This window comes from Mauremys mutica, chromosome 4 (assembly GCF_020497125.1).
Source record: "Mauremys mutica isolate MM-2020 ecotype Southern chromosome 4, ASM2049712v1, whole genome shotgun sequence".
Classification (NCBI taxonomy): domain Eukaryota; kingdom Metazoa; phylum Chordata; order Testudines; family Geoemydidae; genus Mauremys; species Mauremys mutica.
In genome coordinates this window covers 130,214,606-130,229,096 of record NC_059075.1, presented here as the reverse complement: position 1 = coordinate 130,229,096, position 14,491 = coordinate 130,214,606, and the positions used below count along the sequence as shown (strand labels likewise).

Genomic DNA, 14,491 nt, shown 5'->3' with positions numbered 1-14,491 from the left:
ACAGCTCCTTGAGAGCTGCAGGAATTTAAATATAAAAGTCAAATGAAGAACAAACATTTCTCCAAGAAGAAAAACACTAACTAAAGATGCAAACTAGCTCAAATGCACCTATTAAAGTCCAAATAATTACACTAGGGTAATAAATCAGTAAGATAAATAATTAGTTTCTCTCATATTCCTTCCCCTGTCCTTCTCCTCTGGTTTTGTGATCCTGGTTTGTCGTGATCACATGGCTCATTATAGAGTAAATTATTCTGCAAAAGCCATTTCGTTCTGAGCTGATGGAGCTCAATATCTGACTTGTACAACCTGCTCTATTGATCACAAAAGCAATTTAATGTTAAAGTTGTCAGGGGAATCTTGCCATTCTATTCACAATAATAATAGGCCCAAGTTAACTTCCCAGCTGCAATATGGTGCCATATGGCATATCTGTGTAAGGTGGATGTGCACAGAAAGTGGGACAGATTCCCAAACAAAGATGGAGAAACCCAAAATTCAGAATCAGGTTAGTTTATATTTGGATCCCATTTAATCCATACCACCTACATTTAGGGTGGCAGAGAGGACTGTTGAGTACCTGGTTCTGGGTTTCATCGATTTGTATTTGATTAAAAAATGGGACTCAACAAGGGTGTGTTTGGCTTTGCTTTGGAAGAGTCTCCATTGGGTTTTGGTTTTTTGCAAACCAAAAGTGGAAGTAAATCGGGTCCAGGTCTCATCTTGCCTGAACACCTCAGGTTTGGGGTGAGGTTGATAAATGGTTCCAGTATGGAACCATCAGTACTCCTAAAGGAGATGGGAAGTCAATGAAAGTTGCATCCAGGTCTGACTTTGATGCAGTATTCATGGGAATGATCAACTATAGCAGGCGGTGACCAAACTAGGGTTTGTGAGTCGCATGTGGCTCTTTAAAAGTTAAAATGTGCCTCGTGGTGCCCCCCATTCCTCCTCCTTTCTCAGCCTACCAGACTGGATGGGGGCGAGAGCTCGAGCTGGTGGGACTAGGGGCTTCTGCCCTGAGAGAAGGGGGGTCTTGGGGCTTTAGCCCCATGGGCTTGCATTGAGGCAAAAGCCCTGCGCCCCAACAGGCACCACTCTGCGGGGCAGGTTGTGTGTGTCTTGTGGCTCTAAGAACTTCTGAAGATTTTCGTATGCAGCTTGGAGGGTCAGTAAGTTTGACCATCCCAGAACTATAGGAAGGACAGATTGGATGAGCCAAGTGTTTTCCTCTTGCACCACTCTCATAGATCAGTAGATGAATGGATGTTTACTCAAGCAATCTTGCTAGCGTTAATTCTGCTGCTCTACCCTGTAAGTACTATACCAACGGAGACTGAATTGCCTATCTTGAGTAGTGAGAGATAGTGACCCCTCTGATATCAAGAACAGATGTGGGACCTTTTGCTCCCTGTTTTTCTCCTCCTTTCAGACAAGCCACAGAAACCCATCGGACCCATAGAGGTGGTGGATAGTTCCACAACTGGCATAACCATTCGATGGAAGCCCCCAAAGGATGATGGGGGCACACCAGTGCAGAATTACATCATAGAGAAGCAGCAGGTGGGCAGAAAAACCTGGGTAACATTGGGAGAAACCAGCAGAAACAACAGCACTTTCACGACCAACAAAGTGAGGCAAGACAAAAGCTATCGCTTCAGGGTGCGAGCAGTGAACGCTGAGGGAAAGAGCAAGGCACTGGAATCAGATGAGGTGATGGCTGCAACCAAAGGTAAGAGGAAGAGCTTTGTGTAAACACATCTTATAGCCATGTGAGACTTCTATTATGAAAGCTGAAATCAAGTGAAACTCTCATTTTGGGTTTTGTTACAAATCTGTACTTTTGTCCAGTTTGAACAGAAGGTTTGCAAGCCTGACTCAATTGTCAAGCGAACGTGAACATGGTGTCATATGAATCTGGGGCCAATTTAAGGTTTTAGGTCGAGACCACAAGTTTCTTGTGAGTTTTGGTGATTCCGAGTGAGATCTGCTTTGAGTTTTTTGGGTACAATCCAGTCTAAACCTCAAAGCAACATCCACAGTGGAAACCATGCATGGACTGAAGCCAAAGAAAAGGTTCCCACATGTCACTGCAAAGAGAACCTGCTAAGCTTTTACCTTAATTTACTCCATAGGTAAATGAGTCTCCCAAGGGGACATTCATTGATTGTGTCTATTCAGTAGTATCCTTTCATTTCCTTAAGTACAGAGCAGCCATTCTACTCTATAACCCTGCTGGTGGACCCAAGTACTAGAGACTGCTTTTGGCACAAACATGAAAGTACAACCAGAGAAAACATTTAATTCATTTTGCCTTAGAATCATAGGATATCAGGGTTAGAAGGGACCTCAGGAGATTTAGTCCAACCTCCTGCTCAAAGCAGGACCAACTCCCAGACAGATTTTTGCCCCAGATCCCTAAACGGCCCCCTCAAGGATTGAACTCACAACCCTGGGTTTAGCAGGCTCAAATCACTGAGCTATCCCTCCCTCCACATCCTTCCTTCCTTCCTTCCTTCCTCACATCCACCCCAGCACCCCTCTCTCTGTCCTTCCTTTTTATTCACCCTTTTAAGCGCATTTTGTGCCAAGATACTTTTAAAACATTTTTTTGTATTAATGGCTGATTGTTTTGCCCTCTGTCATGGGGTGGTCCCCTGAGAGTCTTTTCTACCGTAGTAGCTGATCACCGTATCTCCCAGCAGTCTCAAGCACCACTGTGCTTTATTATATCCCTTCAGCAAGCCACAGCCTGGAATGTTATTCATAGTGTACAGTCAATAGCCCGCTTCCCCCACTTGCTTCTCGGGAACAGACAGGATATTAGCGGCACCCAGTCCTGCTTTCCTTCAGGCTCTCTACTCTTCTCCTTAGCACTTCCTTCCTGTCTGCTTATATAGGCTCAGCTGCTGGGGTTACTGCCACCCAATTAGCCCTTCAGTTGTGTCTCTACTCAAAAAATTGGCACCCTCTCTGAACGGCCTAACTTTCAATCAGGTCCCAGTTAATGTACTGATGGGGATTGGATGGACAGGGTGTTGAGTCAGCTCCTGACTCATCACACACCTTGTTACATCCTCCAATAATGAGTGGAGCAGAGGGAAGTAGAAGCCAATCAAGACTCCTGTTTCAACCCTCAGGAACAATAGAAGGAACAGTGGCTTTCCCTCCCTGTAAGAAGATTGGGCACATGCCTCCCTTTGCAGACTGTCAACGTCATTCTCAGCATTGGCAAGAGGGGCTCATTCATGAAAGATGCATAATATCTTGACCCTTAGTGTGGACATGCTCCCCCTCTAGGCTCCCAGCATGTAGCTGTACTGGAGAGTAAAAGACTGAGTCATAGATCTCACATCTACCTTCAAAAGGTGTCTTATCTGAACACACATTTGGGGAATCCTGGAAGAAATAACCCTTGCGAACCCATTCTTGTCACATGATGGAAAAGAAATACCTGTTAATAACGAATGGCTAATCTTTTCCTAGCTTTCCCTGGCCCTCCTGCACCTCCTCAGATTGTCAATGCCAACAAAGAGTCCATAACGCTCTCCTGGAAAGCACCTCCCAAAACGGGCAATTCCAGAATCCTGGGGTATATTGTTGAGAAACGCAAGAAAGGCAGCAACATCTGGACACCTATCATTGACCTGCCAATAACCGGTAAGCAGCTGAAAGCTTGGAACAGGCTGAAAGACTCTAAGAAGGCAAGAAGACTAGATGGCTCAAGGCATAACGAGATGCTGACTCTTTCATCTCTAGGTCACTGCTTCAAATATGGTTTAGATTGGTAGTGACCAAAAGTTTTCACTGTCTGATGGATGTTGGGTGACTTCTGTGTGGTGACACAAATCAGTGATCTCAGTCCAGCTCCTAGTTGCTGGTACAAAAATCACAATTGGCACCATTGTTGGGTATCTCAGCAGAATGCCAAAATATTGAATAAACCACTGGGGTGGGACTTTCTTCTTATTTCCAGAGGTGGTTCCTTTTCAGGTTGTAAATAAAAATCTGCTGCAGAAGAATGGAGAAATTTGCATTGTTGCTGCCTGGCTGTGCTGTTCTGTGTATAAACTGAGGGCCAGCAATCTGGCACCTTGCACTTCAGTTGTGGAACTGCTTTCTTAGCTTATGGAGCTGGGAACTGGGCATACAGGGGGACATTCCAGGGACAAGGAATGTAAAGAGATGGAACTGATATCTCTGAGGGCTTCAAAATCGTGTTCACCTATAGATGTCAATGATCTTTTCAGATCCACCCAAGATCTTCTTATCTTCTGTATTAGAAGGGCTGCCATTGCGAGGAAAGCATTATTTACTCTTTCTCTGACTTCCTCAGTATCTCAAATGGCATTTAATTTGAAAGGGAGGAAGGAGTACAATGGGAGAGACTTGTGCTAATGGTGGGGAAGGACAGGAGAAAAAGGGACAGCATTTGGGTACTCCATATGTGTTCCTCTAGGCAGGTATACTGTGCAATTCCATGTGGTATAATTAATGTACCGAACTATTGTCCCAATGTATCCTACTGAGGGGACTGCAGATCTGAGTCTGAGCTCACTAAGGAACCTTATCTTTTCCTTCCACAGACAGGAAGTGGATGGTGACAGATCTGAAGGAGGGACTGCAGTATGAATTTCGCGTGGCTGCTGTCAATGCCACAGGGGTGGGCGAGGCCAGTGCACCATCAGATGCTGTCTTTGCTCGAGATCCCATGAGTAAGTGGGTTGTCCACTTGTCCCATTGGGTGTGGGTTGTGGAGAGAGGGGTAACTGGACAAGAAGGTGAATCTGGGGAAGTATGTGAATCCAGGAAGCAATGTGTATACAAGACACTCCCCGACTTATGCAAGTGTTCCATTCCGGAACACCTTGCATAACTCAAATTTTGCATAAGTCGGAAACGTATCTATGACCATTACACAACCCCACCCCACCCCACCCCCAACTTTCCTATTTCTAGCTTACGCAACTTTTTCCGTAAACTCGGATTTGCGTATGTCGGGTCTATGTAACTCAGGGAGCATCTGTAAAGTATGTGTGGGGAAATAAAATACTTGAATAATATTAAAAAATCAGGAATTCACTGCAGGGAGTGGGATGGTATTCTCAATATGCTGAGGAGGGTGATATGGGGCAGGCACCTCAACGTGCTGCAGGGGTTGGGGCGAGATTTCCCTGCGCTGCATGGAACATGGAGTGGGCTTCCCAGTGTGTTGCAGAAGGGATGGGAGCAGGATTCCCAGTACAATTCAGAGGAATGGGGACAGCTGCAGTGGCACAGGAGCCAGCAAACAGAGCTGTAAATGGGAGTCTGAGTGGGAGTTTGCAGGGGGAGTTTGGGGGAAGACTGAGAGAGGCAGGCAGAGGAACAGACAAGCCACTGAAGGGAGTGTGCGGTGTTCTAGCAGTGGTTTGGTGCTTATTGGGGGTTTGTTTTGCTGTGGGTGGTGGTGTTTTGGTTTGGTTTGTGTTTCCCAGATTTACGGGATTTAGGTGGGAAGCATATGACAGATACAGAGGCAGCAGTTGTAGTGACCCAAGCAGTGGAAGACACAATGAAGATGACTGGATGTGGAAGCTGTGGCATGTACATGATCCTGGAGGGGGTACTAGAAAAGAGTTTTGTTTGCATGAAGTGCCGCCTGATAGAGCTGATGGAAGAAAAGATCTGAGGATTGGAGATGCAGGTGGAAACTCTGGTTGAGTTTAGAAGGGGGTTTGAGCGGATGATGGAGCAAAGACATGAGGAGGCTAAAGGGAGAAGCTCAGACTTGCAGGTGGAAGCAGGACCAAAGAACTCTGAGGGGAGGCTGCTGGGTGAGGAAAGTAGATGGTGGAAGCATGTGACTAAGAGAACCAGGCAGAGGAAAAGACGGGCTAGTGAAGGAGAAATAGAGCTCAGGAACAGGTTTGCGGAGTTGGAAAATAAAGAAGGGGCACAGCAGGTGGTCGCGGAAGGTGAGAGAGCAAGGAAGAAGAGAAGAGCAGCTAGTCCTATAGGAAGAGTCAATGGAGATGACACCAAACATGAGCCTCAGGAGGATACGGAATGGGTTGTGGAGGATTGCAAGGGTGAACAGGAATCGAGAGGACTTGCAGCCAGAGGGAACAGGGGATAGACCGGAGAATCGCACTGTCACCAGGAAAAGGCAGCTCTACGTGATTGGGGAATCCTTACTGAGAAGAATAGACAGGCCTGTAACCAGAGCTGATCCAGAGAACAGAAAGGTGTGCTGTCTGCCGGGTGCTAAGATATGGGATGTGGACCTGAGGCTGAAGAGGATCCTAACGGGAACGGGAAAGAATCTGCTGATTGTCCTTCATGTGGGAATGAATGATACGGCTAGATTCTCGCTGGAAAGTATCAAGGGAGATTATGCCCCAGGCTGGGGAAGACTCTTAAAGAAATCGAGGCTCGGGTGATCTTCAGTGGGATTCTGCCTGTTCCTAGAGAAGGGCAACAAAGGTGTGACAAGATTATGGCGATCAACAGATGGCTCAGGCAGTGGTGCTATAAGGAGGGCTTTGGGATGTATGGCCACTGGGAGGCATTCATGGACAGAGGACTGTTCTCTTGGGGTGGACTTCACCTGAGTAGGGAGGAAAATAGACTTCTAGGATGGAGGCTGGCATAACTGATTAAGAGATCTTTAAACTAGGAATTGGGGGGAGATGGTTGGGAGATGTCCAGGTAATCTCCACGCCGATTTTAACATTGAGAGGGAAGAAAACGAAGTAAGAAAGGATACAGCCATGGGAAGGAGAATGGACATAGGGGAGGAAGGGTAGTGTAGATACCAGTCTAATAGGTGATACTGGTGGTAGAATGTCTGGGCCTAATTGGGTAAAGAATGTCAGTGAAGCCAAACAGCAAAAATTAAGATGTTTGTACACCAATGCGAGGAGCCTTGGTAACAAAATGGAGGAACTAGAGTTACTGGTGCAGGAAGTGAAACCAGATATTATAGGAATAACAGAAATATGGTGGAATAGTAGTCATGACTGGAGTACAGGTATTGAAGGGTATGTGCTGTTTAGGAAAGACAGAAATAAAGGCAAAGGTGGTGGAGTAGCATTGTATATCAATGATGAGGTAGACTGTAGAGAAATAAGAAGGGATGGAATGGATAAGACAGAGTCTATCTGGGCAAAAATCACATTGGGAAAGAAAGCTACTAGAGGCTCCCTTGGGGTGTGCTACAGACCACCGGGATCCGATTTGGATATGGATAGAGACCTTTTTAATGTTTTTAATGAAGTAAGTACTAATGGGAATTGTGTGTTCATGGGAGACTTTAATTTCCCAGATATAGACTGGAGGACAAGTGCTAGTAATAATAATAGGGCTCAGATTTTACTAGATGCGATAGCTGATGGATTCGTTCACCAATTATTTACTGAACCAACAAGGGGGATGCCATTTTAGATTTGGTTTTGGTGAATAGTGAGGACCTCATAGAAGAAATGGTTGTAGGGGACAACCTTGGTTTGAGCGATCATGAGCTAATTCAGTTTAAACTAAATGGAAGGATAAACAACAATAGATCTGTGACTAGGGTTTTTTATTTAAAAAGGGCTAGCTTAAAAAAATTAAGGAAATTAGTTAGGGAAGTGGATTGGACTGAAGAACTTGGGGATCTACAGGTGGAGGAAGCCTGGAATTACTTCAAGTCAAAGTTGCAGAAACTCTCAGAAGCCTGCATCCCAAGAAAGGGGAAAAAATCCATAGGCAGGAGTTGTAGACCAAGCTGGATGAGCAAGCATCTCAGAGAGGTGATTAGGAAAAAGCAGAAAGCCTACAAGGAGTGGAAGATGGGAGGGATCAGCAAGGAAAGCTACTTTATTGAGGTCAGAACATGTAGGGATAAAGTGAGAAAGGCCACAAGCCACGTAGAGTTGGACTTTGCAAAGGGAATTAAAACCAATAGTAAAAGGTTCTATAGCCATATGAATAAGAAGAAAACAAAGAAAGAAGTGGGACTGCTAAACACTGAGGATGGAGTGGAGGTTAAGGATAATCTAGGCATGGCCCAATATCTAAACAAATACTTTGCCTCAGTCTTTAATGAGGCTAATGAGGAGCTTAGGGATAATAGTAGGATGACAAATAGGAATGAGGATATGGTGGTAGATATTACCACATCCGAGGTAGAAGCCAAACTTGAACAGCTTAATGGGACTAAATTGGGGGGCCCAGATAATCGTCATCCAAGAATATTAAAGGAACTGGCACATGAAATTGCAAGCCCATTAGCAAGAATTTTTAATGAATCTGTAAACTCAGTGGTTGTACTGTATGACTGGAGAATTGCTAACATAGTTCCTATCTTTAAGAAAGGGGAAAAAAGTGATCCGGGAAACTACAGGCCTGTCAGTTTGACATCTGTAGTATGCAAGGTCTTGGAAAAAATTTTGAAGGAGAAAGTCAAGGACATTGAGGTCAATGGTAATTGGGACAAAATACAACATGGTTTTACAAAAGGTAGATCGTGCCAAACCAGCCTGATCTCCTTCTTTGAGAAGGTAACAGATTTTTTAGACAAAGGAAATGCAGTGGATTTAATTTACCTTGATTTCAGTAATGCATTTGATATGGTTCCACATGGGGAATTATTAGCTAAATTGGAAAAGATGGGGATCAATATGAAAATGGAAAGGTGGTTAAAGGGGAGACTACAACAGGTCGTACTGAAAGGTGAACTGTTAGGCTGGAGGGAGGTTACTAGTGGAGTTCCTCAGGGATCGGTTTTGGGACCAATCTTATTTAATCTTTTTATTACTGACCTTGGCATAAAAAGTGGGAATGTGCTAATAAAGTTTGCGGATGACATGAAGCTGGGAGGTATTGCCAATACAGAGAGGGACTGGGATATCATTCAGGAAGATCTGGATGACCTTGTAAACTGGAGTAATAGTAACAGGATGAAATTTAATAGTGAAAAGTGCAAGGTCATGCATTTAGGGATTAATAACAAGAATTATTGTTAAGTATCAGAGGGGTAGCCGTGTTAGTCTGGTTCTGTAGAAGCAGCAAAGAATCCTGTGGCACCTTATAGATTGTTATAAGCTGGGGAGGCATCAGTTGGAAGTAACAGAGGAGGAGAAGTATCTCAGAGTATTGGTTGATCACAGGATGACTATGAGCCACCTATGGCTGTGAAAAAAACTAATGCAGTCTTAGGATGCATCATGCGAGGTATTTCCAGTAGAGATAAGGAGGTGTTAGTACCGTTATAGAAGGCACTGGTGAGACCTCATCTGGAATACTGTGTGCAGTTCTGGTCTCCCATGTTTAAGAAGGATGAATTCAAACTGGAACAGGTACAGAGAAGGGCCACTAGGATGATCTGAGGAATGGAAAACCTGTCTTATGAAAGGAGACTCAAAGAGCTTGGCTTGTTTAGCCTAACCAAAAGAAGGCTGAGGGGAGATATGATTGCTCTCTATAAATATATCAGAGGGATAAATACCAGGGAGGGAGAGGAATTATTAAAGCTCAGTACCAATGTGGACATAAGAACAAATGGATATAAACTGGCTCTCAGGAAGTTTAGACTTGAAATTAGATGAAGGTTTCTAACCATTAGAGGAGTGAAGTTCAGGAACAGCCTTCCAAGGGGAGTAGCGGTGGCAAAAGACATATCTGGCTTCAAGACTAAGCTTGATAAGTTTATGGAGGGGATGATATGATGGGATAGCCTAATTTTGGCAATTAATTGGTCTTTGACTATTAGTGGTAAATATGCCCAATGGCTTGTGATGGGACGTTAGATGGGGTGGGATCTGAGTTACTACAGAGAATTCTCTCCTGGGTGTCTGGCTGGTGAGTCTTGCCCACATGCTCAGGGTTTAGCTGATTGCCATATTTGGAGTCAGGAAGGAATTTTCCTCCAGGGCAGATTGGCAGAAGCCCTGGGTTTTTTTTGCCTTCCTCTGCAGCGTGGGGCACGGGTCACTTGCTGGAAGATTCTCTGCATCTTGAAGTCTTTAAACCATGATTTGAGGACTTCAATGGCTCAGACACAGGTTTGATACAGGAGCGGGTGGGTGAGATTCTGTAGCCTGCATTGTGCAGGTCAGACTAGTTGATCATAATGGTCCCTTCTGACCTTAAAGTCTATGATTCGATGATTCTACACTGCAAGGAGCCTGACTGAATGGATACCCAATGCAAACATGTTGGGGATGGATTATGCAGTGCACTGATGGTGGGGGCAGGAATCCTAGGACAATGAAGTCTAAATAAACTTTCCCTTTCCAGAGCCTCCTGGTAGAGTGAGGGACCTTAAGGTGACCAATACTGACTACACCAGCATCACTCTGGCATGGATGAAACCTGATTCAAAGGAAGGGGGGTCTGCCAAGGGCTACAAGGTGGAGAAGCGATCCTCTGACAGCCTCAAGTGGACCCATTGTAACACTGTCCCCATAGGCTTGACAACCTGTACAGTTAAAGGTCTGCAAGCCAGAGAGATGTACTTCCTCCGCGTGAGGGCCATCAATGAGGGAGGCCTAGGGGAAGCCCTAGCACTGGACACTTGCATCCAAGCTGCGCCTCCCATTGGTGAGTCAAAATGTGCTGCCCCTAAAAAGATGTCATAGTCCTGCAAGTACAAATCATGGGCTCTCCATCCAAAGGCACCTTTGACTGTTGGAGATTCAAATTGAAACTTGAGCTGAGGCCAGTCAATCTGTGGATTGTAGGGCACAGGAGCCTGTTGTAGATGATTATCTCAGGCTGTAGGCGGCAGACACAGATAATTTCGCTCCTATATTCCTTATTGAATCAGGAAAATTGAGGGTTCCATTTGAGATGACCACAGCTCATGTTGGAGGCTCACTGTGATTCTAGCATCTCAAATATTATCCCTTTTCAGATACTTAGGGTACGTCTGCAGTAGAAATTCTACAGCAGCACAGATGCAGCACTACAGCTGCACCACCGTAGTGTAGATGACAGGGACGGAAGGTGTTCTCCCATTGCTGTAGTAAACCAATCCCTCCGAGAGGCTGACAGAAGAATTCTCCCCTTGACTGAGCAGTGTCTACACCGGGGCTTAGGTTGGCTTAATTACATTGCACAGGCTGTGACATTTTTCACCTTGTGTTCAGCATTGGTCAAACATATTACAGAGGTTTTTCACCTTTATCTGAGGCATCAACCATTGGCCCCTGCCAAAGCAGGGATATCAGATCAGATGGACCGGTGACATGATCTCATATGCCAGATCCCATGTTCATTCCAGTTTTTAGCCTGGCGCTGGGAAACTTTCAATACAAGAGTCACATTTTTTGTAATGTCTTTGCCAGTCAGCCAGCTATAGGTGGCACTTTCAGTTGTCTGTCATTAAAAGGCTGGATCTACCATACACTCAGAGCCTTTAAAAGAAAAAAACCTCAGACAAATGGAAAAGTTTTTATATATGTTTTTAATGAGGGAGTGTGATCTGGTCCAGGACACTGAGCTGGGAGCCAAAAGACCTGGGCTTTTTTTCCACCTGCTGTAAATCATTTCAGTTCTTTATGCCTCTCTTTCCCCTCCTACTCTTGGTCTGACTTATCTAGACAGCAAGCTCTTAGGGGCGGGATCTATGTGTATTGTGCAGCACCTAGCACAATGAAGCCCCAGTCTCAGTTGTACCTCTACAATATAAACAAAAAATGGGAAAATAATGAGCCAGGTAAAAGGGGAGGCAAGGAGTTTCACTCTGACATAATGGACTAAAGCTCTTCAAAACGATTCAGTGACTCAGCCCCTGTGCCACATACTAGGAGATGGGGGGGAAAGTGGGTCTGTACTTGAGTAGCTATTTCTCTCCCTCCTGCTGCAGAGACAGCAATGGGGTTTCATGCTCAGGAGGGCAGCAAACAATATAGACAGTGAATTTCACTCCTTTTCTGTTCATAAATTATCGGCAAACTGGCTTTGATTTTGTATGAACTTGTTTGCTGTTTGAAATGATTCAACAATGGTTTCTGAGAACATGCTTCAGCCCACGGGTCACTCAGAACTTGGTTCCTGTGGCTGTCGCTTTGACTATTCACTGTTTCTAATGCACTATTTGCAGTGTGTTGTTGGACATCCAGGTCGCATGATATTGTTTTAGCTGACTGGCTGACTCCCAAGCCCTCAAAGAGCTGTCCAGATGAATACTGAAGTCAATGCTCTTGTGAACAGACTGTTCACAACACTTTCCTTTTCCACAAACATTACTGTGAACAAAAGTTAATTTGCATGATTGTGAAAACTGAGTCAGAGGGATCACAGATGCTGTAGAGGAGATTTCATGGTTTCTATTCAAACAAACATTTGTGAATACCTTTTTTTGCAGTATTTCCCTCTTAAGTCATCAACACTATGTAAATACAGAAAGATGATGCTCAGCAAGTGCTCTGGCACTTTTTCACTCAGTGAAAGAGCTCCATTGACATCATGCTGCCAGAGATATGTCAGGCAGCCAGCAGGAGGAGAGAACTTTAGAACACTGGAGATGCTATTTTGAATGTAGGTGATTTAAAATCTGTCAGCGACCTTGTAACAAGATGTGGCTTTTAATTGTGTTCACTATTTTTTGCATTCCAGTTAATCCCAAGTTCCTAAGAGATGACACTATGAAAAACTTTATGATTATAAAAGCGGGAAGTTGTATCCGGGTGCACATGCCCTTTGAAGTAAGCATTGAAGCATGTTTGTAAGATGTCCTCCATACGATTCCATGTTGTAAAAATAACTACAATAACTGAGGTTCTGTTCTTCATTCTGCTGCAGAATTTTCATATGACCTTAGGCAAGTCATCTAATTGGTTTGCATCTTCTATACATTCCTCATTTGTACAATCAGGATAGTAATGGTTCCCTTCATGGGGAAGGGGAGTTGTGAAGTTCAGATAATTCATTAAGGTGTGTAAAGTAAAACACTTTAGATCCTTGATGATGGAAGGCACCAAAAAGTGTAAAATATTAGCACCAACTTCTCAGATTTTAATGTGTCAACTAATCACTCCTCCCGCCCATCCCTTGCTTTCCTTGTGAGAACTGAAGGTAGGAGAATTAACAAGGCCCTGCTGAGTATGTTCATCCAACTAAACAGCAAGAGGAGTGGTGCAGCTTGGTTGTATCATGTGAAAGGCACAGGTTTGATTCCAAGATCTAGCCTCTGACTCTTACAGGTTGGCAAAGGCTGGGAGCACTATGGGTGAGATCTGGTGTTTGGTCCCTACTGAAGAGAAGGGGAGCAAACCTTCTGGCTGATCTCAAGGTGGCATTGATGAGCTCTACAGGGAGCTGCATCCAGCTCACCTAGGCTGAAAGAAAGTCACTGCAATGTGACATCAGGAGGGCAGGGGACCAGAAGGAAAAATGGAACAATCATCCAGACAGGAGTCGTCTTCCCTCCAAAAAGCAGCAGATGCTTTTAATAGGGCTACTCTTGCCTATCTGTCAACTACAACTTGTGAGCTAATAATTATTTTCTGACTTAGTGATACTGAAACAGCTTAGGGCAACACACCCTTTGTTGGCCATGGTTCCAGGGGCAAAGAAACAAGTTAGAGCTAAGGAAACATTTGAGGACAAAGCAAGGAAGCTACCACAGGATACAAATACAAAGGCAAAGCAGATTGATTTATAACTGGTGTTTATCTTTAATAGGCATCCCCAACTCCAGAAGTGATTTGGCTAAAAGATGGGCTTCCTCTACCCAGCAGGGCCATAGTGAGCACCAGAGATGGCCTCAGCCAACTCTTGATTCCATCAGCTGAGTTTTCTGACGCTGGGCTCTATACCATCATACTTCAAAATAAGTGGGAGAAAAAAGAATCCTTCAGCTTCCAAGTCCAAGTCGCAGGTAACATGCATAGCAGGTTTGGTGGAGAATAAAATGCTAAGGGAGAGGATCCAGTCCATGACTAAGTAGAGGAGTGTGAGTTTTGATGGGGTTAAGCACTGTGGACAAGGAAAGGGCTAGGTAATACAGTCTTTCATGAGATGACAGTCCAAAGACCAGGTGGTATAGTCTAGGGCAGGTCTACAGAATACTGTCATCCATTGATTAAATTACAATCCAAGACCCAGCCAGGTACCACCAACAGAGACACAGCTGTATTCTCTGGGAGGACTAGGGTAGTACAAGCTATCGGAGTGCCAACTTATACAGTCCATAACACAGCCAGGTGTCTCAGTCCATGACAGGGCTCTGTGAAAGTCAGTTAGCAAATGGAACAAAGTACCCATGTCCAGCCATAAGAACTCTATAGCCCTCTCAGCTCCTTCACTAACAGTTTATAAAAACACAGCTGTATCAGCTATCCAATAGAAGGGAAAGAGATGTGTCACTAATGCCAGTCCAGTTAATGCTGAATTTCCCTTAATCCAAATGGGAGGACCCGTATATTTGGAGCAAAGGGATCAGTGTTCATTTCCCACTAAAGATCATCAAGTTTAGCTGTCCACAATGCTCAAAATATCTGACCTCCATGAAGTTTATGGGGTT

General features: G+C 44.5%; 2 protein-coding genes across 3 annotated transcripts in view; both read left to right on the top strand.

Moving 5' to 3' along the window:
- The window catches only part of LOC123369342 (maestro heat-like repeat-containing protein family member 7), a 1,253,347-nt gene that overhangs the window by 428,646 nt on the left and 810,210 nt on the right, over positions 1 to 14,491 (top strand). The gene's annotated exons all lie outside the window — the stretch shown is intronic.
- Positions 1 to 14,491, top strand: part of IGFN1 (immunoglobulin like and fibronectin type III domain containing 1) — a 58,772-nt gene that overhangs the window by 34,013 nt on the left and 10,268 nt on the right. The window contains exons 15-20 of the mRNA XM_045014425.1: positions 1,433 to 1,732; positions 3,487 to 3,660; positions 4,587 to 4,715; positions 10,261 to 10,563; positions 12,583 to 12,671; positions 13,651 to 13,846. Of these exons, the coding sequence (XP_044870360.1) occupies positions 1,433 to 1,732; positions 3,487 to 3,660; positions 4,587 to 4,715; positions 10,261 to 10,563; positions 12,583 to 12,671; positions 13,651 to 13,846 (1,191 nt within the window). The remainder of the gene's footprint in view (positions 1 to 1,432; positions 1,733 to 3,486; positions 3,661 to 4,586; positions 4,716 to 10,260; positions 10,564 to 12,582; positions 12,672 to 13,650; positions 13,847 to 14,491) is intronic.